This window comes from Nesoenas mayeri (assembly GCF_963082525.1).
Source record: "Nesoenas mayeri genome assembly, chromosome: 1".
NCBI classification, from domain to species: domain Eukaryota; kingdom Metazoa; phylum Chordata; class Aves; order Columbiformes; family Columbidae; genus Nesoenas; species Nesoenas mayeri.
In genome coordinates, this window is record NC_137541.1 from 64,191,429 (window position 1) to 64,216,893 (window position 25,465).

General features: G+C 44.6%; 1 protein-coding gene across 1 annotated transcript in view; it reads right to left on the reverse strand.

Moving 5' to 3' along the window:
* The window catches only part of CECR2 (CECR2 histone acetyl-lysine reader), a gene marked incomplete at its 5' end in the record, with an annotated part of 98,261 nt that overhangs the window by 30,388 nt on the left and 42,408 nt on the right, over positions 1 to 25,465 (reverse strand). The window contains one exon of the mRNA XM_080349117.1: positions 16,263 to 16,357. Within this exon, the coding sequence (XP_080205243.1) occupies positions 16,263 to 16,357 (95 nt within the window). The remainder of the gene's footprint in view (positions 1 to 16,262; positions 16,358 to 25,465) is intronic.

The following is a 25,465-nucleotide window of genomic DNA, read 5'->3' on the forward strand; positions in this document are numbered from 1 at the left end:
TGTTTTTACAAGGTTCTCAGTAATAAGTGAAAAAGATTTCTTGGGCATCTAATTCACAGCACACAAGAGGATTGGTTTTGCCTCTGTGACCAAGAGATCACATAGTTATAAGAAACAACAGCAAAGTCAAGGTCTTATCAGAACAGACTTTTTATCATGGAATTAATTTTATGGACTGAGGATACTTCACCTTATGGGCTGGCACCTTTTAAGTTCTGAATTGTCAAAAAGGAACCAGCTTGGTGTTGTGAGTCACTCAGGTGTTAATGAGAGCATTAGCTGACAGATGGCATTCAAGATATTTCTCCCCTCTCCAATGAACACAGCTTCTTTGCTACAGCAGAGATCAGGAAAGCTTAATGCTTAACAAGCCTACAATGCTTTGGCACAAAGGCAAGCCCTCTAGAAGGTAATGGGAAGGATTCAGGGTTTGCTGGGATGACCTCAGTCAAACATCATTAACAGGGTCAGGAGAAGCAAAGCCTATTTCAGAAGAAAAAAATAATGTAAGGGCCCCCATGATCAATCTATCGTGGCTTGTCAGAAAGAGAAAGCTTAGGCTGACCTTAGAAGCAATATGAGTTACTACTACCAGCTTGACCTTGAGCTCTCATGCAACAATGGGGACTTTTTTTTTTTACTATATTAATGAGTTTTCTTATCTGAGGTGGGGGAGGAAGCCTTATGGACCAGCTTGTACTTTACCTTCAAACAATTTAGCCTACTGAGAAACTAAGTCATGCATGATGCAGGGGAAAAAAAAGATACAACCCCATCCTTCTGAGAAAAGGGTTGAACAGGTATATTCCCAATTTCCTTCCAAGCCCTGTGTGTGTGGCTCCCTCAGAAGGTGTGCAAGCCAAGAGAAAGCACATATTCCTCAGACCACAGGCCAACTTGTCATCGGGACAATCAAACTGGCAGAGGCTCAAGGGCAACAAGCACCTTGAGGGGCCCCTCCTCAAAACATTTCACTGTAGCAGAGCAAAATGACCAAGGAGCTGGAGATTCAGAAATCACGACCCGAAGCTTTAACATCCATATTTCATTTCTGATTCAACTGTCAGTGCCGCTAGCTACAGCACTGTCCTGCACCACTAGTGGGGACAGACTTCACAAATTCCAGCCAGGGACAGTCTCGAAGGCAGCAATAACTCCTGGCCACAGCAAACTGGTGACTAGATCTCAGGAATGTCCAACCCTGGCAGAGGCCTTGTGAGGGAGGAAACAAACACTCAGGTTCATACTAATTTTCAGTGCCGTTCTTTGGTTCATGCCTGGAGAAGACCAGCTGACCTACAAGGGGCTGTAAACCAACGGAGGAGAGCTTTCATTAATAGACACTGAATGGGACCATAAAATAGGGAAAAACAATTAAACTGGGCTTGTCGAGGTTCCAAAGAGAAGTTTCTCCTCCAAGAGTCAGAAAGACAGCAGAGATTGCTGGACTACAAGACCATCACAAGGCACGTACAGGCCTGCCTCTTTGTCCTCCACCTCTGCATTCAGAAAACTAGCTCTAGCTAGATGCTACCCAAACTTCAAGTAGTTCTGTGGCTTGCCTGTGTGGCCATTCAGGAGCATTGGCAGTGAAGGAGAGGAGAAAGACCCTTGAAGAATCAGTATGGACTGCACTGAGTTCTTCACACAATGACCTTTGTCTTCACCCTTGTTGAACTTTCTGCATTACAACCATTGTTTTCTTTCAAACCATAAGGACAACAAAAACCCCAAACAAACAAACAAACCCAACCAACCAAAAAAACACAACAAAAAACCTCCCAACTGTTTAGCAAGTGTTTAGTAGTAGCAGCTCTCCCTAAAGCAGTCTGGTCTAACTCTTGAATTTGGCAGTCTGAAACATGAGTTATCAGAGGTTTCCATGTCCATGAAGGTACATACAAGTTTTCTGCACAAGTAGACAACAGCAGAATAAATTCAGCACCCTAGCAATTTCTGTTCCCTGACCCTCACTTGTCCACCCCATAACTTGCTTCCAGAGCTCAAACGTGGTACTGAGATCACTCCCAAGAATATGCTGAAGATGTGTTTAGAGAAGACATCGGGGTTCTTGACCTTTACTCCAATATGATAATACAAAGTTAGGACAGGACGTTCTCCAGCAGAAGGGCTGCTTGATCTTGCTAAGGAAATCTAATTTACATGGTTGGATGCCAGGGAATCCACTGCTTTCCCAGCTGAACTCCTAATGTGTTCATGATTGGGAGAGGAAGATAATTAGCCAAAAAAACCCAAAGCTATCAGCAGCTACAAATACTCCACTCCTGCTCCTTGTCTTCCTCCATCTTACCTCAAGCAATCTTCTATAAAATACAAACTGGGGAAGTTGGAATGGGAGCTGGCAGATATGCTGTATCCCACAGAGAAGCAGAATAGGAACAGCTATGGAGCGGGGCAGTGTCTCCAGGGAAGCAGAGAGAATGGAGAGCTGATGTGGGCTGTCTAGTCTAATAAGGGATCACACCACAGGAGCATGTGCTGGCTTGACAGAAGCAAGTGCAGCCACTTAACCTGGGTATGACAGCTGAAGTGAGAGCGTTGCTTTGCTACCTCCAAAAAAGGGGAGCACGAAGCAGGAAGAGGAAGCCACAAGGTCACTACAGCTGCCCACCCTTCAGGGAGGTTCCAGGTCTGCTCATGCAGACGTCTTCCCTCAGCCACAGAAGATGAACTGAGCAACCAAGGAAGTTTGCAGCTTGGGCTCTTTAATACTACTAGACCACACTCAGCAACTCTTGAATTAGACAGAGATGCCCTTTTACATGCTGTGAGCTGACTCATCTCACGCGCTGGTGCGGCAAAAGGGCATGCTCTGATCTTCCCCTGCTGCCTATGGTCCGTGCTTCTCCTGTGATTTGGCTTTTATCTAGCAACCACCCTATGCATGACACAGCTGCTGGGGGTGACTTGTTTGTTATTTTGCTGAGAGAAGGCAGAAAAGCAGCAGAGATATTGGCAGATACAACACAGTCCCACATTGGCCTGTTCTGAAAAGGCTCTTCCCTTAGGCTGGCAAATGCCGGGGACAGGCAGGAGTGCTGAGATAAGTGTCTATTTGATCTTCTCTCCCCCATTCACCCTGGATTTTTCACTGCTTTATGTTCACAAAACGCCAAGGCAGCTAATCAGTGCTCTGTGACCCCTGTTAATTGGGCTGTGTGAGAGAAAGGCAGCACCGGCAGGAGAAATCACACATACCTGTTACTTTGAACTGTCCTGTCATTTTCTGTCTCCCTGCTTGCAGGAGCTCCAAGCACCCTTCTGTGAGCCAGGGCTGCTCTATTTTCATCGCCATTCCCAGGATCAGCAGGAGGGGCCACAAGTGTTTCATGTGGTTGTCCTACCTCTTAACAGCTCAAGGTACAGGGATGCAACAAAGAGGCATGTTGTTGCTTCTCCTTCTGTGCAAGAAGGTGAAAATGATTTTTGGTGAAGGAAACACAATCTGAAGGCACTGATGGCCCTTCTTCCACCTACACCAAGCTGCTCCTCACTGCCCTTATCTGCCTCCCTGTTGCTCCTCCTCTCCTGCCCTATCACAGCACAAGGAAGAAACCAGCAGATGCCCAGCATCGATCTCCCCATCTCAAGAGACTAGCAGCCTATTTGGCCAAGTAAGCCAGAGAAAGAAAGCAAGTGGTATGAAGATGTGAAGCACTTCAGGAGAGAAGGGTTGGATTTGCCAAGCCTGGTGGATTATGCAGTACTTGGAGGATGAGGAAGACACATAAGGCTAACTAGATGCACACCAGGTGAGGGGGATTGCATTTGATTTCTAGGTAGGAGCAAAGGCTGCTTGCATATTTTTGTTGTTTGATTAAGAAGAAATGGGAATATGAGCAGCAATTAAAGCAGAGCAGCCAGAAACATCCCAAAAGACAGCTGAAGGAGTATGGTAACAAAGGAAAACAAAGTCCAAAAGGGATGAGTAGGAAGATGCTTACACTGCCCAGACAGATTCAGAGAATTTTAATGGGATTAAAATAAATATAAACCCATGATGACTCTCTGCTTGTTTTTCAATGCTAGCTCAACCCTTCCTTCAAACTCTACACAGCCTCTGCACAGTCTCCATGAAGCGAAGATTTGTACTCTCCAATGTATGCAAGGATTTAGGGTAGTGGTATGGACAGAGAAGCAGGAACCTCCTCCCCCACTAATTAAGCTGCAATTTGAGTGAAAACTGGTAATGACAAATCAATGGGTCGGATAACTGGATTAAAAGCGGGGGGGAAATAATTCTGCTAGAAGATCCTGAAACATGATTGTCGTAAGCAAACAGTATTGCTATATATATTTGTGAAAACATAAAATAGCAATAGATGAGCAGAAAGGATTATTTACCTTGAATAAATAAAAATAAGAGACTGAGACAGGTTTAAAATTGTCTTTTTCCTTAACTGTAATTAATAAGTGTTTTCCGTGGGCATTGTTTGGTTTGACTCAGGATGACCACGTTCACACCAAAGGTGTGTTTAAATACACCTGCCAAGCTTTGCCAACATACTAACCCCACAGACACTCTGTACTTCACTGTTTATTCAATTTTACCTTTAAGATACTACCCTGACACCTTTAGTCAAAGGGCCCAATAACAAATCAGTTTCCTTCAGTGTGATGTACAACTCACGAGAGCAGCAAGGGGACACTTAAACTCCAAAGGAAACCAGCTCTGTATTAGCCGCTAACATGCACTTTCCTACCTACCATTGTGTTGAAACACATACCAGAGCTCCACCATGGAAGAAAACAGATGACATTGCAGCTACTTTTTCTCTAAAAAGAGACACCTCAGTTCCTTGTGATATGGTTGAAATTGTAAAATACTGGGCATCTGGAAATATGTCAGAACCTCCAAAAAACTCCTGGTAAGACAGGGTGTCAGATATACAAGCTGTCTGAATGGAAGGAGACTTAAGCGTCCATCAAGCAATAAGTGGTTTCTGCTTCTTTATCAGGGGTTGCACTGGATAGTCCATCAGTCACAGGGAGAAAACTTGCATGTCTCCAGCAGTGTCAGCTGCTCTTTTCCTGCCTTGAGGAATCAATCTGTTGAACCGAGGGAGTCCAAAAAAGAGGCAATATCAGTTACCAAAGCTTTACCCAGAAAGGGATGCAGAGCTGTTATTAGAATAGGGTGGTACCAGTGCTGATGCCATCACACGTAATGTCCAAGGAGGAAAGGACCAAGGAAAGAGGTTATCTCACCCCAGGCACCTGTGATAAATCAAAGACAGAACTGAAAATCTCTCTGTTTCATGCCTGAAGAAAGTCTGGTGTCAAGTTGGCCTGTGATACTGTGGGAGGATACATGGACAGGCTTCCCTTGGTCAGCTACGTGGGCAGTCTTGTCATAGAAAGAAATTGAGTTGGTCAAGCAAGACTTTCCCCTCATGAACCCGTGCTGGCTGGGACCAATGACAGCATTGTCATTCAGGTATTTTTCTATAACTCCCAGAATAATCTTTTCCATTATTTTGGCAGGCATGGAAGCGAGCCTGACAAGTCTGTAGTTGCCAGGGTCATCCCTGTTGCCTTTCTTGTAGATTGGAACAACCTTCACCAGCTTCCACTCATCTGGGACCTCTCCAGATGTTGAAGACAGAAGCAAAGAAAGCATTAAATGTCTCAGCTTTGTCTTCCTGTTTATGAGGTGACCAGGCTCATTGAGTAATGGGCCAATGTTATTTCTGGTTTGCCTTTTGCCATTAATATATTTTTAAAAGCCCTTTTTATTGTCCCTCACAGTACTGGCCAGATTCAATTCTAATTGAGCTTTAGCTGTGCAAATTTCCTCCCTACAGTGGTGAGCAGCATCTCTGTAGTCCTCCTATGATGCTTGACTTTGCTTCCACTAACCACATACTTTCTTTTTTCACCATAGTTCAAGAACAAGATCCCTGATCAGCCAAGACGGCTTTTTGCCTCTTCTGCTTGACTTCTGACATAATGAAATTGCCTGGCCTGTGCTTTTAGTAGGTGGCACTTAAAAAAAGCAGCGAACACTGATGCACCCCAACACCTTCAAAAGTTTTTTTCCAGGGGACCTTACTGAGTAGTTCTCTGAGCAACCTGAAGTCTGCTCTCCTCATATCTAGAGTTGAGGTCTTGCTGGCAGTTTTCCTCCCATTAGTACAGATTCTAAACCTGACTGCTTTGCGGTCACTGAGGCCAAGGCAACTGCCAATTGACATTTCACCCACGAGACCCTCTCTGCTAGGAGTAGCAAATCTAGGAAGGCACCTTTCCTGGTTGGTTCCCGTAGTACTGGTACCAAGAAGTTATCATCCAGATGGTTTAGGAATCTTCTGCACCTGTTTGTACCAGCTGTATGATATTCCTAGTTGACATCTGGCAAGTTGAAGTCCCCCATAAGACAGGGGCCTATGACTTAGAGGCTTCCCTTAGTTCCTTAAAGAATAACTCATCAGTATAATCATCCTGGCCGGGTGGCCTATAGTAGACACCCACAATGACATCTGCTTTGTCTGACCCTTAATCCTTACCCAGAGGCTCTCAACTTTCCTGTCGCCAACTGCCGGCTCCATGCATTTCAGCCCCTCCGCTACATACAGTGCCATTCCCCATCTCTCCTGCCCTGCCTATCCCTTCTGAATAGCCTGTAGCCATCCATCATGGCACACTGGTCACAGGATTCATCCCACCAGGTTTCGCTAATGCCAATGATATCATATCCCTGGGACTGGGCCAAGGCTTCTAGTTCATCTTGCTTTTTCCTTGTGCTGCACGCATTAGTGTAGAAGCACTTCAAGTGTGGTTCATTGTGCTCATCACCTCGTGGTGCAGTCTGAAGAATCTCACTATCATGCAGCTCCTCGAGCTTTGGTGTGCCATCCCGCTGCTCATTACTGACTGGCCTGGTACTGTCCCCTTTCCTCTTCTGATCTAGTTTAAATCTCTGTCAATCAGCCCTGCTAGCTCCCGAGCAAACACCCTTTTCCCCTTCTGAGAGAGGTGCATCACATTGGGTGTCAGTAGACCTGGTGAAGAATAGACCACCCCATGGCCAAGAAACCCAGAGTTCCACTGATGACACCAGCCTCAGAGCCACGTGTTGATCAGCTGGGTCTGACTGTTCCATTCTATATTCTTGCCTGCTACTGAAAGGATTGAAGAAAATACTACCTGAGCACCTGATCCTTCAACCAACTGACCCAAGGCTTTGATATCCCTTTTGATTGCCTTTAGGCTTCCCTTTGCTACCTCTTCACTGCCAACATGAAGAACCAATAGTGGGTAATAGCCTGAGGACCTTACCAGCCTAGGGAGTTGTTGAGTCACATCTTTTACCCCGATAGTACGTTCAGATGAAGTGGTAAGAATCGCCTGAGACCTTGACATGCAGAGTTTTCTGTCAGGTTCAAAATCAGAAAATGATCAACAGACACCACTGGCAATGGCAGAATGGCAGGAGGCAGAAGAGAGCTCCTGAGCCTAAGAGCCAACATGAGGGTGCATACTGAAGGCCTTGGAGTGTATGCTGGTACTGAAGAACAGGAAAATAATGGTAACAAGATGTCATGATGATCAGTACAGAAGCTGGTGGTGCTGGTGCACAAGACAGAGATGCAGAGTAGGAGAGCCAGCTGAAGGAGGAATGCACTGATCTGCAGGGCACAGCTGGACCCCTGGTAAAGTCTAAGATCACCAAGAGAAGATTAAGCAATACTGTTGCCAAACTGGAGATTTTACAGCATGTTTGTGCTTGATGACACTGATAGTCTTAAAAGTTTCACTAAGTTATGTCACTTTTTAGATTGAATGGAAAAGCAAAGAACCTAGGTTCTTCTCAGAGCACAGGCTCATGAGGCAATAAATCTGAGACACAGCAGTTCTCAGGGCTCAAGGAGCAATTCCTGGGCCTCAAAACAAAACCATCTGACCTGGACATTTCTGAGCACAATTTAACGTAAGAGAGGTACCTTTTCCCCCACCACAGATTCAGGTGAAACTCCTCCAGTCCCCACATGGATGGATGCCTCCCAGTACCCCTCAGGAATTCAGAGAGCTGCATTCTTCTCTGCCTGGTTCTTTCCCAAGGCTTATCAGAAACTGAGAATGGGAATCACCTCTGGGCATAACAATCTCACAACCACCCAGACAGACAGTGTTTGAAGCCTAAGGGCTTCTGCATTTCTTCTGTGTCAAGTACCTTCAGCTTTGAATAACAAAAGGCAATCTCTTGAAGGATCAAAAAGGAAAACAAAAAGAACCAGTGTTAGGACTATTTATTAACTAACCCAAGAACTAGTTACAGGTTGTTAGATAAAATAAAAATGGAGAGAGAAGGATCTGGGTGCTCAAGAGGGAAATAAGTATCATGGGGGAAGCCAAATTGTCAGTCAGAGTGGGGGCAGGGAGGGGGGGATTTGGGTAACACTGGTGTGGGCTAAGAGGCCTGGTAAGATGCTTTGAAGGGCTCTGCTAAGGAATACTTTGGTTCATGCACATTGGGTGCACAGCCAGCACATAGGGATCTGACCTGGAAAAGACACTTGGTCCTTCATGAAGTGTGAGAACGCCTGCTGCAGGCTCTGCTCTTGCCACATGCTGCCTCCATGTGCACACTTTGACTCTCAAAGCACGGAGTTTCCCCCCACACACCTTGTTTTGTGTCTTGCTCCGTGCAACCTCGACAACCAGACACACAGGGTACGCCCAACAACAAGCCACTCTGTACATGACAAAATGATGATCGAGCCATAGTAGTCTGTCTCGGGAGGAATGAGCAGAATAAAGGAACATACCCATAGCCAAACTTTCACCTTGTGAGCTGACCTGGTAAGATAGCAACGGCTTTGGTTGGTCTGTGATGGCATTTTGCTTCCCTCATCAATTACCTTCACCTGAATCTAACCAGGCTTCAATCCGTGCTTGCCAATTTTCATCCACATGCTTCTTTCTTTCTTTCTACTACTGTTATTTGATGGTGATACTCTTTCTGAAGAGAAGCAGATCAGCCCTTGGGAGCTGGAGCTGATTAACTTACAAAAGACCCAAATACATCTCCTATATTCTAAAAGAGCAAATAGGAATGAGGCTCACTATGCCCCACATTCAGACTGGAAGAGGATCATTATTTACTATTCATTCCTGGATCCTTGAAGAAAAGTGAAGCCAGCTTAATGCTGCATTGTTCATTCTTAGTGCCCATCAACAGAAAGCATGCTCCCAATTCATAGCCATAAGGAAACACAACAGCATTGCTGTGCCGTAAGCTTTTCCGATTGTTTAGGGGCTGTAGAGAGGACCTGAGGGTATTACAGTGATGAGGAGCACTGTGGGGAAGAAGCTAGAGTTATTGTCTTGATGATGATGGGGAAATAAGACACATGCGTGTATTATGGCAAAAATCCATACGAAACAAGACCTTAAGTGCCTTGCTGCTCATAGAAAGATATGATTCATGTGGGAGAAGAGAGTATCGTCTGAGGCAAAAAATATCCAGTGTGGGGTTGCCTTGAATCAAACAAGCTTGTCAAATTCATTGCTTAGAACCAGCCCTAGAGATCACAAGTTTCTGGGGGCAATGGATAAAACCAAGCTTTTAAACATAAATAAAGAGGTCCTAAAGAAGTTCCTTTCAGGATTTATTTCAGAAAAGGTTTTTCCTCTTCTCCAAATTTTAAGCTACTACACCAGTTGAGCCAGAAGGGAACTGAGGAAGGATGAAAGGTAAGATGAGATCAAAACTAAAGGTATAGGTGACTTAGAACAGAGACTGACATAACAACACCAAATCATTATAGTGGCTTAGCAGCTGGCCAGCAGCCACTCCAGCTCTTCATCAAGCTCTCTGGGGCTAAAAGCCTCCCAAAAAATAATTTCAGAACTTCTCCGATATTCACTCTTGTACTAAAGATTGGTTTCTGAATAGGGCCGAGGTGCTGGGATGTGGCCTGCAACCGTGCTGGAGCAAAAATCCTGCACGTGTGGTTTGGAGCATGACTGTCTCGGGACGAAAGTCTCGAAAGTGAGGGGAAAGGTTCCACATTGAGAGAACTTCCACATCCTGTCTCCCTCTCTTCATCACTCTTTGTCTTCTTCCTTTAAAGGAGACGATGTTTTCACTTGCCTTCTCAATTTCTTTCTTCATCATTGCTTTCTTCCTCCTCTCCAGAGTACTTGGTTTGCAACATCAATAACTTAAAAATACAGCTGTCCATTTCATATTTCGAACTCTGACATAGGCAAGATCACATCATTGCCATCTCGAAGATCTTTCACTGGATGTTCTCTATTCATCCTTCTAAGTTTAGCCACCTCCTCCTCCCTGTCAATGTTTTGCATAACTCCCTCTCCCCAGCTATCCAATCTATTTGTCTCTCATCCATCTGCCCTGACAATAACAGCACAGCTTACTCGTTCTCTTTTTCTTTCATCATTTTAATTCCTTATGCTGTACCACACCTATGGAATAGTAATTCCAGAACCTGCTACCAACTTTTCTTCAAATTCTTCTTCAAAGATTCATTTTATCCATCTGAGAATCAAAGACATTTACTTAGCTTTATTTATACTTGAACTCTACAATTTTATTCCACTGTGCTTCTCATTAATCTCTGAATGACCGTGTTATTTTACTGCTGTAATCTCATCCTTCCTTTCCCAACACCTGCCAGCTGCCTCATTTTCACTTTTTACCCTTTAAAAGCCTCACCTTGCATGGTTTGACTATTATTATAATAAATATTAATATTAGATTCAAGATGTGCAATGTAGCCACTTCATCTCCCTTGCCCCCTCACGGTATCTCCTACGCTGATGATACTGGGTTGATTCCAGAGGCCATCCACCGATCTCCATGATGTATGCACGGCAGCGCTTCTTAAAAGTCAGACAGTAAATAATGCTGATCTTGTTGATATTCACTTGGCATTCATGAATATGATTCCGAGTTAGTGAGGTGCTTTGCGGCTGGGCCATTGAAACAGGTGCTATAACCAAGGTCACTGGCACAAACGCAAGTGGCAGCTGTTAAATCTCTTTCTGAAAGGTGGTGGTCCCCAGGTCTGCTGCGACTGAGCTTAGACTGGCTGTCCCATATGTTATGGCATGGACTGAAGTGTTGAATTCATTCAGATGGTCTTGCTCCCTTGGCTTAGCTATTCCTGCAGCCATATTCAGCACAGTATCCACAAGACTGAAAATTTGGCACTGGTTTGCCAGCTTTCCAAGTTGACCTGCAACTTTATCTCCTGGACCAGACCAATATGCAGCAGTCCTAAAAGGACACAGCTCACACAGTCATGTGCAGAAGGGCAATTTCAATATGTTAAGCGTTTTACTAAGGGCACTTTTACCAAAACATGAATAAACCCCAAGTAGCCTGTAAAGACACAGTCCACACAGAATAAAGGACAAGGATGGACAAAAATGACATAGCAGAAGCAAGAAGTTAAATACTCAGAGATGTTAAACGCAGCCCTCAGAAATGGGCGTTCTGCCCCTATGAGTTAGAAGATTTTAGATTTCTCTCTTTCTGATGAAAGCTCAAATAAGTAATTACAGACCAAGCACCAGAAAATAAGAAGAATAGAACAGTATTCTTGATTAGTAACAGTATTTCTCAATGCAACCAGTAAGGGTATGAGACAAATAAACAACAAATAATTAAGCAGCTTGAAAAAAACAGGTGCAAACTATAAGCCAAACACTCCAGGGTTAGTTTACACATCCAGAAAGAACTTAAGGTGGGCACAAAACAGATTATCCACTTGGGGAAAAAAATTCCAGCACATTAAGGAAAGAAATAACAAGAAAAAAAAATAATTGAGGTACCTAAGGAAGCCAATGCTGTCTGTGGTGCCACAGAGTTCAATTAGATAGTTAGTTTTCAGCTACAGTGATGGACCAGTCTCCTGAGGTGTAAGAAAAAAAAATAGTCTCATGGGGCATAGGCAATAGCAGAGATATTGTTTTTGTTCCTCCTCACTTATCCATGTTGAAAAAATAAAAATTAAAATGTTATAAGAAAAGGCCATTAAAATGTTTTTCAAGAGACAATAGAAGCACACAAAACATCTCCCAATGAGAAATATGATAAAGTCATTGAAACTTCCTATGCCATCACATTAGAAAAATAGCAAAAATGCAATAACAGAGCAGTGAAGAATGAGTTTCACCCAAAGAAATGCTGAACCGCAGGAGCTCTTCGGCATTATTTAACTTGAGTGTACACATCCATGTCACACCATCACTTCTTACTTAAAAACAGCTGCAGAAGGCTCCTGCTGCGGCTGTTGCCGTTAGCTGAAGCTCTGATCTTCCTGTCTTGATACAAGTCATCAAGTGACATTTCCTGCTGGAATTAAAGTCGCAGCCCCTAGGGACTATGCAGCTGCCCAATTTATATCAGAGAGAACCTGAAGCAAGCACCAGTATTTTTTCAAACTGCTTAATTTTTATTTATTTATAAACCCAAAATTCTGTGAAGGGTTTTCTCCCTCATCACTCCCCACTTTCCAGGCAGTCGTATTTTGAAACAATTAAAAGAAAACAGACATTTCAAGGCCTCAGCACAAAGCTAGAGGAAGGGAAAATCTATGGGTAACCTCACCAGCATCAAACGAACCGGTGCCTATAGCATAAAACCGGGCAGAGAAATCAAACAAAAAGCTTCAAGGATTTAGTTATTGCATTGTTAATAGTTAGGCGGTATGGATAATATAGTATATGAACACTATGAAGGGTATTTATAAAACAACAAAAGCTAGAGATCACATCACAAAAGTATTTTGAGCAAAAAGAAGGGAGGAACGGGGAAACTGTCCTGGCCAAGTGCTCAAACTATCTGGTGCTAGGCAAGGACAGCTATGGGGTCATTGCTACCGATGCTGGAAACCAGAAATGCAGACTCTCATTTCTTTGTTCTGTACTTCTACAGTGCTTAACACGGCAAGAACCCGATCAATGAGGAGTGTTCCTAACAGCTATGATATGTTATGATAAATAAGAGTTTGGAGAAGATCATGCGGTATCCCTGTAAGCAGTCTCTGTAGTTAAATACAGATATCCATAACGCAAAGAAAGTCTTAAGCTACACTCTTTAGTCATCAGGCAGTGTAAAAAAACAGGTTCTCTTTTGTATATAATTCTTTTTTTAAAAAAAAAGTCTGTCATAAATAATATCAAAGCCAAGGTAAAGTTGCTCTACTTCAAAACCAAGGATCACAGAACCCTACAAAAGTATTAGTCTCTTTTTTTTCCCCCCCCCAAAGAATAACAAGCAAATCAAGCTAGAGTATGTAAAATTGTGCATTAAAAGGGCTCTCAGCTAGGTTCCATTTCCAAAATTACTTGAGAGCACATTATAATTAGCAAAGGTATGTGACAGTTTTATACCCCTCTATGATGCATGATTAAAGCCAGGCAGCCCAGCTCTGCCGCAAGTTCTGCACGCCATCAAAACAGATGTGCTAAGAACTGCAAGCTACTCGCAGACTGTGAGCAAGCATAGACAGATAACATTTTGGCCATCAAAGAGGTAATACACAATACAAAACTAATTGAACCTCATAGCCCCTCAGAGAGGTAGGCCAACTATGTTTTATATTAAGTTATATGAACCATCTTGTGCTTGAGCCGCAGTGCTCCAGCCCAAGAACAAGGATGAAAACAAGCTCCCACCTTCCTCTCCACAGCACAACAGGGAGCAAAGTCTGCAACCTAAAGATTAACAGCTCACAGCTTTGGCATGGGGACATGGAGCTCAAACAACTGAAGAAATCGCTGCTGTAACGCCACTGTTACGGCCTGTGAAACTGGTCATTTTTCCCCTGTGAGACAGATACCTACTTTCTGTCTGCAACAGAAAAATATGAAGCCCTGTCCCATTGTGAAAAGCCAAATCTAAACTCTACATAAATTCTGCCTCTTACATTTGCATATCTATGTCCACCAAGCACTCAAAAAATGAATTAGAGGCTCAAATCCTTACCACTAACTGGGAACAAACTAGGTACAGTAGAGAAGCTGTGCCTTAGCCATGGCCTGTGCCTGCTGAACTCAGGTTAGAGAGAACAAAGGTGTTGGAAACAAATGTGTAAGGAACAAGGTGGGTTTTAGACTTCAAAAAACATACATACATTTTGGATAAATATTCCACATCTGGTTTGGAAGTGTGAAACAAACACTGGGGCAAACTTGTTTCTGAGAAATGTACCCAAGCTATCAGTTTTATTCTCATTTATCTACAGATTTCCATATTTAGACTACATCTCGATGCTTCTTCCTTTGACATCCTTCTGCATACAGCACCTTTCCTTCCATTTCCAAGTAGCCTTCCCACTTGCTTCTTCTGCAGTGCTTCAGAGCCCACCTCTGTAACATGCCAGTGGCTCCAGGCCATTTTCCTGATATATTCCTTCAGCCATGTCCAGCAAGCTGCTTCCGCTGTGCTCTTTTCCCTCACCTCCTCAGCAGAAAAGACTTTTGTTGGTATTCCCCTGGCCACAAGGTAGCCTCATTCTATGGGAGGCGCTATAGAAAGGGTATAGCTTATTCCTCTTTCAGGTGAGGTGTTAAGTTCTCACAATTTCACTAAATGGTTTTGCATTCCACCGTTTCCTACCGCACTGCTCATACACAGACAGACACACAGAAACAGCTACGTAAGTACCAATACAAACTGACTGGGCTACCAAAACCACAGTTGGGTTACCAGCTCTTCCTTCTGCAATGACATGGCCTCCTCACAGCTTTTGCATCTTGGAGCTAACCAAAGCTGTATTTACACAGGCACAAAGTGGGACCTACATGCAATGCCAAATAACTACACATTGTTGAGCTGCCAGGTGCATCACGTAGCTGTGCTTGAGTGTATACGCATGTGTCCACATGTAACCTTCCCCAGACAACTTGCCAATGCCCAACGACTCAGCCGTGATTCATCCCTGGATTTTGCTAGTTTAAACAGCTGAGAAAAGGGACAAAACTGAACAGAGCTATTGCTAAGTGGAGAATCTTAGATCTGGAGAGTTTAGGAGAACCTCACAATGTTGAATTTATGACATTTATCAAAGACAAATCTTCCACTGCTTCTACAAGGGTGAGCTGGTTAAGGTGGGCAAAACACTTAAGCCAGTACTTTATGGCATTTATGGTATGAAGAAACAAACTTGCTGTATCTCTATAAGCAAGATTATATTGCTGTATGGCTATTTTGATGAAGGAGGTATACACAGTTGCAGTCCCTCAACAGTCAGGCTTCTCATCACATCAGTTTCAATCAGCAACAGTAAATGCAGTGCAGCTGCCTCATTCATGTCCTGATACTTATGCTGAATGTCAGCCCAGCAGTGCAAGAGAACCTGTTTAAGTGGCAGACACATATATTAAAATAAACTACATAAATTCCATTGAACATAATCAGTTAACTAGAAATAGAGCTTTCAATGCAAGGACCTACCAATCTAAGTCTCTGTACAAAATGGGAATCTTAGGGTGCAGGATTGCTTAACACCTCTTCTAAACAACTTCAAATTATGCCAAGTAATCTTTGTCTCCACAGTTATGCTTTGCTATTAACATGATTCACAGAAGAACAAATAAAACACACTGCAACAAGCCTTTGTTATAACTGGGAGCACATTTCACTGCGTGAGTGGTGATCCTCTGAAGAATGACGTTCTACGGATGTTTCAGTTTGTGAGGCTAACTTGGTGGACACTAAAAAAGTGTCTCTGGATGTTGAAACATCAGGAGAACATGTCAAATCACTTCCCAGCATGCTTCAGTTGAATGATTCCAATGCTCTTATTTCTAAGCGAATAACTACAATTGCCCCTTTGAACTGCCATGGGATCTTCCATGCAAGCGAGGTGGCTGCAGAGCAGCAAGTTTTATTCTGTGCAGTACATATAAAATGTTAAAATAATACGTGATGATTTAAAGACTTACTGTGATATCACTAATTTGACCAAACAGAGTGCAGAGTGTAACAGCCAATGAGGATGTTCACCGTATGCTCTAGTGCTACAGCAGAGCATGAAACAGAATTCACAGGGTCTCAACAAAGAAGTTTGCTTAACAGTGAGTCTGTAAAATTAAAAACCTGCAACTCAACCCAAGAAGAGCTGAAATTCCCTTCCACTCGATAAAGCATCTGGCCTGATTGCTGGTGGCTGCCGATCATCACTCTAAAGCTGTGAAACATCCCCATGACTGTGTTAATTAGCTCCCCTTGCAAAGGGCTTAAGCCATAGAGAGAGGTAACTCACGTGATGTCTCTGCGCTGATAGCAACCTTGAAGAAGGCAGGCGATCAGGTCACTGATAAACTCCACATCATCCCTGTGAAGAGCGGCCTCCAGTTCCTATTGAGCAGAAAGGAGAAAAAACAAATTCCAGCCATCAAACTAATTTCTTAACGTTTACTGCTAGTTCATCAGGACCAAAAAGACCAAAGCAGCCTCAAGTACATGTACGGCAGCAGAGCATACACTCGGTAAGCCGACCTTCCTCATCATTAAAAATACTGCTACTACCACCTCTTCATTGCAAGAGTTTATGGGAAGACCTTGAAAGGCTTTTACCAAATGTCACTCTCCAGCCAGAAGACTAATGCTTTTGTCTGGAAACAGAAAAATAGGGTTCTGTGAGGTTGAGATACTACAGCCTAATAAGAAACCCATGATTCCTCCTGTGTTCAGCTGATGGGCAGGAATCAAGTGTTTCATCCTCGTGCTTTGCTTTCCACTTGCTGAGGCTGGTGAGTTCTTTTAAAAGATGTGCTTCGAAAGCATGGCTCTAAAAGCCACTTACTCAGAGAAGTAGCAGTTTCAGGTGGAGAGCCAGAAATGGCCGAAAGCTAGCAAGAAAATGCCTCAAAGAAAATAAAGCATTTTGATTATTGTTAAATAATCAAATAATTATTTCCCTTTTTTCTTTTTCCCCTCCATTAAAAGACAAAGAAAGGATGGAGGGATGTCAGACCTTATGACCTAAACCCTCAGCCCCTGATGTAGAGCTGGAAAGCATCATGGCTTATTTCAGCACAACGGAGTTCACGTAAAGGTGTGACACAGGAATTGATCCATAAAAAAGGATAAACTTCTGAAATGTAGTTATTATGAATTTCATACATGTTGTGAGAAATATCTCTTTTCAGCTAGGAATTTTAGGCTTTGTTTTCAAAATATTACTATGTTAACTACAGTTTTATTTATATGCCAGAAAATCATTCACAGTAAGAAAAATCCACTTCCTATAAGAGTTATCATCAGTAGGATATAACACTTAACAAGTTGCAATATGGATAAACAATACAGGCATAAGAAGGTATTCTTTTTGGGTTTCAGAGTAAATAATGGATTGAATATAAATTCCTACTTGAATGTTACTCAACAGACTGTTAACACAAATGGCTAAGCTAATGGCTACAGAATAAAGGTTAATGGCCAGAGAATAAAGGATAAACGTTTTGGCACCTACCCAATAAAGAAGAGAAAGTGCTTTTTTATTAGACCACAGTAACTGCGGTAATAAAATTATTGATAACAGATTGCAGATTAAATGCCGCTTGTAGTTTTTTATTGGAAATGTATTAATGGCATATTTTCATTATCAACACTGCTTTTATTTACCTCTTGTGCCACAGCCAAAGTGCTTCACGAGAGGAAGCCTGACACCTGTCCCACAAAGAATGTATTAAACGCATCTATTGTATGCGGAAACGGCGGCGGGCAGCCAAAGCCTGACACAGAGTGCCTGCCACAGGCCACAGAGCTAGGAAAACTCCCAAGTATCTGTGTTCTGCATGCTAGACGACTACCGTGCTTAATGACAAGTACAAAAACTACAGTTGCTGCTTGCCATCCCTTGGAGAGAGTGATATTTTAGTTGTATAAATAGTAATCACGCTATATAAATAACAATTATCGAGTGAATTCACTTGGAAAGCAGCTAGTATTTTGGAAGTGTTGATTTATTCCATTGGTAAACCACTTTAATGGACATTCGCTCTCTAACAAAAAGTACATGATGTGCTAGAACATCCCAGGTATGTTACTGCAGTAAACATGCAGCTTGTGAAAAATGACATGTTAGGATCCAGAATGAAGTGGGGGGAGAAAAATTCTCCAGGATATTGGCCCTGATTCAGCCTCTCCCTCATCCATGTACACTTGTGCGCTAAAGCTGTCAGCCAGCAGCCTGCCTCTGCTAGGATGCGACAGCCTTTTGTACGAAGGAATATTTAAATTGCTTCCCGTGAGCCTTTTCAGCCTGCTGTTTGACTAACACTCCTTAAGCAGCGGCCACAATCCGCTCGGATAGCCCCTATCTGCAGCCATTGTTTCCCAGGTCCGAGAGTGACCTTTACATTTTTGGAGCCAACAGGTCACTGCAGGAGCTGGGGGACATTCCTCAGGCACTGGGCAAGGTGCTGTCTCCTAGGCAGGGACCCACTAGTCTTCCCCAAAACACCTGACTGGGGAGTTTCCCCCCTTCTCTTGCTGCCACATCTCTCCCAGACAGCTGTCCCTCATCCCTGATGCCATGGAGGGCGCAGAGCAGATTTGAGAACCTGAGTTGGCTGCAGATGGATCTTGCAGCTATTCACTACAGGCATTGAGCACACAGAGCCACATGGCTGGGTGCAGGGTCCCCGTGCCACTCTGGCTTAAGGATCCTGGCACAAGTCAGGATTAATGAGTGCAGGCATAGGATGGAGCTAATGAAAGTCCATCATTAGCAGGCGCAAGGCTGTCGGTGCCTCTGTAGAAAGAGGTTTGCACCACACTGCCAAATGTCATGGGTGCTGCCTGTAACCCACTCTGGTCCTCACTAAGAGCCACATCCCATGCCAGCACAGTCATAGTATTACTGTGATTGTTAGTCTTGGAAAAAAAGATACTGACATTGTCCTGTAAAGTTTTTGTCTACTTTTTTTCCTGTCACTGCTTGCGATAGGGGCAAGAGCAGCAAGAGGCACCAGGACCCAGGTCCACTTGCCCTGTTTAACTGAATGTCACAATTTTCTATCCCTATAGATTCTCCAGCTTTCTGCCCCAAAACACCTAAATCCCGGACTTCTCCCACATGCCCAGGTTGTGGGAATGCCGGGGACCAGGAGGACACAATGCAAATCTTAACATCTCAGGAGTGTGATGAAGACTTAGAATCCCCTCAAGCTTTCACCTAATGCTTCAGCCCACATTTTGCAGGAGGAGAAAGAATAAACCTTGTTTTTCCAGCCCCCCTCTCCAACAAGGGATGGCCAGCCAAGTGGCACAGTGCTGGAGCAGTGTATCTGAGTAGAGGTGACCAAAGTGATGCCAGGGACTCTCAGGGGAAAGCAGACACCAAAATCCTGCCCCAGGACCCATCCCCACACTCTTCTGTCCCGGCCAGGGTGAGCGGCAAGCTGCTGGGCTTCTTCCCTGCCACCATCCCCCCCACGCCTCCAACCCTTTTGTTTTTGCCCTTTTCTCTTTGAGCACTGAGCTGTGAGCACAGAAATCTGAACCTTGCCAAAACGCTTTGGGGACGGCAGAGAAAGGAAACAGAAAAGGCAGCAAATCAGCAGAGGAAGGAGGGACACACACACACACACACACACACATCTCCTCTAGCTAGAGAGAGCAACAGACAGGAGAAAAGCAGGATTCTCCCCCTCTCCAGCTGGCGTCACACCTCATTAGGGAAAAGCCTGTTTAACGTCTTTCCCTCCCCCCAGCCCGGGACTAAATCCCCCTCTGAGTCAGGCAAGGGCTGCCGGGAAGAGGCGGTTGCCAGAGCAAGGGTGACCACCTCACCCAGGAGGAGTGCTGGCCCAAAGCAGGGTCAGCCCGAGCGGGCAGGAGGGCACCGATCCATCCGTCCCTGCTCCCTGGGACAGCTGGCAGGAGTGGACTGGGAGGACAGGGCTGGCTGCCCCATGCCAGGCACTCTGGCAGGTACAGGTAACCCCTCCAGTGTGCTGCTGGCCAAGGTTTCAGTCCGAAACAAACACTGCTGCTGTGAAGGTGTATTAAACCCCAGTATCACACCTGTGTTTTGTTGCAACTGCTACTTTGTGCTGCTCTTGACGGCACCCAAGCGCTGTGGCCTCTGTATGCGTGGTGAATCCAGGCCCAGGCTGCCCAAAGTATACTCCATTTTGGTATCTGTCCAGACTTTTGAGAGGAAAGATGATAGACTCACTACAAGAAAGACTTGGAGGTGCTGGAGCGAGTTCAGAGAAGGGCAGTGAAGCTGGTAAAGGGTCTGGAGCACAAGTCTGATGAGGAGCGGCTGAGGGAACTGGGGCTGTTTAACCTGGAGAAAAGGAGGCTGAGAGACCCTATCGCTGTCTGCAAAGGAGGTTGTAGCATGGAGGGGGTTGGTCTCTTCTCCCAAGTAGCAAGTGGTAGGATGACAGGAAATGGCCTCAAGTTGTGCCAGGGAAGGTTCAGATTGGATATTAGGAAAAATTTCTTCATAGAAGGAGTTGTTGGGCACTGGAACAGGCTGCCCAGTGAAGTGGCTGAGTCACCATCCCTAGGAGTGTTTAAAAGATGCATAGATGAAGTTCTCAGGGACATGGTTTAGTGCTAGAGTTAGGTTAGGGGTGAACTTGATGATCTTGAGGGTCTCTTCCAAACAAAATAATTCTATGATTCTGTGACCTCCTGGTTAAAAGTGAACAAATGAGTCTACAACCATGACAGCACTGACACCACTGTCACCAACACCAGCACAGAGGTAACGGTGGGGCTGCTGCACACACCGGCTTTCTGAAGTATGGAAAGCAGCCAGTCAGAGTCCAGCACCTTACAAGCTGTCTGCTCAGAGGGTGGCATCACAAAGTTTGGGGCTCTTGTTCCAGGAGACAGGCTCCTCCCAGGCTACAGGGAAAGCCCAGTACATGGGAGAGCCTGGCATGAGCAGGTTGGGTTGTGAGACACAGGACTGAAGTTCAAAAGGCTCCTCTGTGCTGGACCTGAATCATCGAGCCTCATCTAAGTGTTCCTGCTCCAGCAGGGGGATTGGACTAGATGATCTTTTGAGGTCCCTTCCAATCCTTAACATTCTGTGATAACCGAATCTAAGGGACATAACCAGTTTAAGCACAGCAAAGCCTTGTCCAAGTTAGCCATCAGTTTAAAAAACCTCAGTCCCTTCAGCTCTATTTCCATACCACTGCTGTTATCAGATTTCCATTGCAATGTTCCCAAGTGACTCAACAGGCTTTAGGAGATCACCAAAAGCTACCAGTGGGGTCTGCTGAGCCAGCCCCAACCCATGTGCTGAAATTGTGACACCATCACTGAACTGAGTCAGGATGTTCTTTTCCCCTCACAGACAATTTATGACAACAGATACCTGGGCAAGAGTTAGGCAAATTCATGCAAAAGAATACAGTTCCAGGACTGAGCAGGAAGACTGAAAGTCACCTGCAGGTCTGAAATGCTTCCAGTGAGCATCATTTACCCCTGTGTTGCCTGAAGCCAGAGCGGGTGCTTCACATCTCCAGTTAGGAGCTGTTTACCCCACTGAAGAGCCAGCCATCCCGTGCCTGCAAGGAGGATGCAGGGACTCTGAGGAACCACTGTTCACCTCAAAACATCCCAGAGAGGAAGGTGTGGCCCCCTCCTTTCAGCCACAGAGCAAACCCAGCCCAATCACCAGAAGCAGCAGCAGAAGGTCAACACAATGGGAAGTGGGACATGGTCCCAAAGCTGAGGTGACAGGATCCAGAGCTACACCACAGGCCAGTTGCTCTCCCAAATCTCACTCTCAGCTTGTTGGTCTGTCAGTGTGCTCAGCTCCTGGAGTGTACTTAACATGCCCACAAAAAACACGGCCCTGCCCAGCAGCCAGAGTGCCTTCTGTGGCCCAGTGCCACTCTCTCTTGGCTTGAGATTGCTACCATCATATGGAAATAATTTTCAAAATATGAAACCTACAGAGACTGCCCCACTAGGCATGACAAACTGGGAGGGCATTGTAAGGAATTAAGGGTATTCCTAGGGCCCCAATAACCTAGAAGCAAAAACAACAGTAGGTTTAGATGGCTGCCTTAAAGCCAGAAAGAAGTTATGGTTTTGGATCCTGATTGAGTCTCCCAGCCATGTTATCTTAATTTCAGTAGCTTGTTGGAGACATCAGCCATTGCCTAAATCTACAGCCAGATGTGTTTCTCCCAGCTTCCCCATAGTCCTGCACCCTCACTCTGTAAGATGCTCCATGGCCTTACAGGTTCCTTAGCCAAAAGACCCCATCCACCTTCTTCTGTGCTCCGCCTTTGCATTGCAGGGAAAGTGGATGTTGAACACCCTCCCCACACTCCTGACAGCAGAGACCAAGTCAGCAGCTCTCCTCAAGAAAACATCATCATCTTCATCTCATCCCCTGGGGACCACAAGCTCCAGGGGGAACCAATCTGGCCTTCTGCAGTAGCTTCAGGGGTGCAAAGTAAAGAGGTTTAGTGATGCTTGGCACCACAACACCACAACAGTCCCAGCTCTTATCTGAGCCGTCAGACTGGTGTGTGTGAGGGCAAGGGATGAAGAGCAAACACCGAGGGAGAAAAGCTACCCTGTCAGAAGGGGACCACCATTTGGGGGGGGGGTGGGAGGGGGGGAGGAAGAGCAGCAAAGGTCTTCTTGTTTCCCATTTCTTCAGGTCCCCCCCTTAATGTCCGTCAGTACCTTCTGAGATCTCTACCTCCCTCAACTTTCTGCAAGCAGACTTTGAAGGCTATTTCAAGCACATTGCAAATAGGAGCATAATGTTACTCCAGGGCTAAGCAGAGGTGTGAGATGACAGCTTTGTATGAGGGAGATGGTTATAAACAGAAAGCTAGGGAGAATTAGTCGTATTGCCTCCACATTACAGCTGTTTGCAAAGAACAAATCCCACGTGCTACCCCCCGCCCAGTGCTGGCAGTGCAATGGGTAACGTCAACCATCCTCTCCCTCCAGCACCTTCCATCAGCTATGAAAGAGAATGCACAAATGCCAAATTCTGCTCAGTTTAGCCCAAGTATGTTTGAAAATGCAAACTCTTTGCAACTCTGATGGACATTATGGTCAGGCTAGAATTTTCTAGGCACACTCGGATTTTGTCTTCCTTTAGCCTCTCTATCAGGATGCTTAAAAGTCTGGGATGGGCATAAGGCTACTGGTGATCTGAGACCACTGTATTATCTACCCTCTATCCCACATGCCAGAATGGTTGTGTCGTCTTGTTCTCCATTTCTGTTAACCTGCTGCCTGATCTCTCCTTTGGGAGAGGGACCCTCCCCTGTTTGCACAGCATGTTGCTGCTTGCTCTCCAACTGGAATTTTTCACTGCTGTGTAATACAAACAAATACGAGCAGGTCACGCTGGGTGGCTAAACTGTACTGAAAAGAGATTTCAGACTGATCAATCCAGTCTCCTTCGTGTCCCATAGCAGCATACCGGTGCTAATAAAGCTTTCCTCTTCTCCTAGCTCATCTTGCCTGTAGTTCAAGCTACGCGAGTAAAAAAAGCTGCATCTCTTACGAAGTTTATGGATTGTCAGCATCTAAAAGATCTAAAACTGCTGCTCATTCTGTTTCTTTCCCCTGCAAAACACCTTTTCAGATGGACAGGGTACATCTGAAGCTCTGAAGCAACAAGTGATTAGTTTCTGTTTAATAGTCACACATTAGTACTTTATGCCTCTAGAGCAGCTTTCATCCTAGAGCATCAAAGCATTTAAAGAAAATTCAGGAAAGGCTTGCAGCACCTGTGAAGGAAGGGGAGGCACAAACCCACATGCAGAGCAATTTTACAGATGGAGAAACTAACACAAGCCCCAGCATCCTTACCAGGGGCACACTTCACTCAGCAGAGAGAGAACCCATAAGGCTTGACACACGATACCACTGCCATCATCTTTCTTTTTCAGCAGCTTTATTAGCAGCCAAAGCATTTGGTGATCGTGCTATTTCCCTCCAAAGGATCATTTCTCCCTTTCAAAATAATCCCCTCTTCCTTCAGAGCAGATAATCTACACCATTTACCATAAGCCAGTTACGCTGGCTGAAGGGGACGCATCACACTGGGCACTGAGCTGGCTTTACATGGGAGAAAGACATTTCAGGCTCAGCAGAACCAAGTCTCCAGCCTGTGGTTTGCAGACCTCTGGCAGACCCCATGGAAGACTTCTAGAAGGCCTGTGAAGGGCAGTTAAGAAAATCAAGCTTAAACACCAGTCTGCTTAAATTTCTAATCAGGGATTCATGCTTTTACAGGAAAAGTACTAGGGTCACGCCCTTAAAAACAAAACACTAACAAAAAACAAACAGCGAAACAAACCAAAACACCTTAAAGTGGCTGACCACTATTGCCCAAGCCACAAGTTCAACTCCTCTAGCTGAAAATAACCTACAAACACAACAGTATGAGAGGAAACAACAGTCTGCTTGAATTGCATCCTGTCTGCCTCATCCTCAGAAAGATATAATTTATTATCATCTAGAAAGGATATCTCCTGGTAACCACACTTGTATCTGATGTATTCAGATTGTTAAATTCCTTATAGTTTGCACTGGCTTATATTTTGGTCGTTGTTGGTTTTGTTTGTTTGTTCTGGTTTGTTGGTGGTTTTGTTGTTGTTGTTTGGTTTGGGTTTTTTTGTTTGTTTGTTTGTGTTTTTCATTGTTTTGGGTTTTTTGTTTGTTTGTTTGTTTTTTTACTGGGGAGACAAAGTGAGGAATGTGGCGAGTAAAGAGCTAGAGATTTGTACCATTCTGAAGACAACCCATAATACACTAAACCTTATACATTTCTGAACTCTCGTAGTCCCATGCTAGTAGTTTCTTTGCTGATAGAAACAACCCCAAACTCTTTCTCTCTACAAGTACTGGATTTATCATTCCCATTTACAGGCTAAATACCACCAACAGCTTAAAAGTTCAGCAACCATTTTACATGGCGTCTTGGTTATGCGCAGTCCCTTCGGTGGGGAACAGCATCAACACGGCTCTACCTGTTCTTGACGTTGTTTCTGGAAACAACATCACCGGGTGAGCCACGGTCCCTCCCCAGACAATTCAGCCGCACGATAAATAAAGAACAGCTGATCCTGCCGTGTCACCATCTCCTGCGGTAAGAGGCTTCCTGGGTACCTAGTGGGAGTTCTGCTAAGCTTTTAAGCCCATTGGCAACATGGGGAACAGTCTGTAGCTCCAAAGCCAAGAGGCTCGAAGTAATAATCCGATTTCAAAGCTCCTCCTCCTCTCTAGCCAAAGGCAGTGAGGGAGGATGAGATCAGACTGTAGATGCTCTTCATTTTAGGTCTGGCCATTGCACTCATCTGCTCAGCATGAGCACGGGGAAGGGAAAGGATGAGCGCCAAAATCTGGAATGGATTGCTTGGCTAAAGTTTCTGCAAAGATTTCAAGACTTACTAGGAAAATTTTTTTAAGGTATTTTTACCACTCTCAATACATTCAGACTGGCCCATCTAA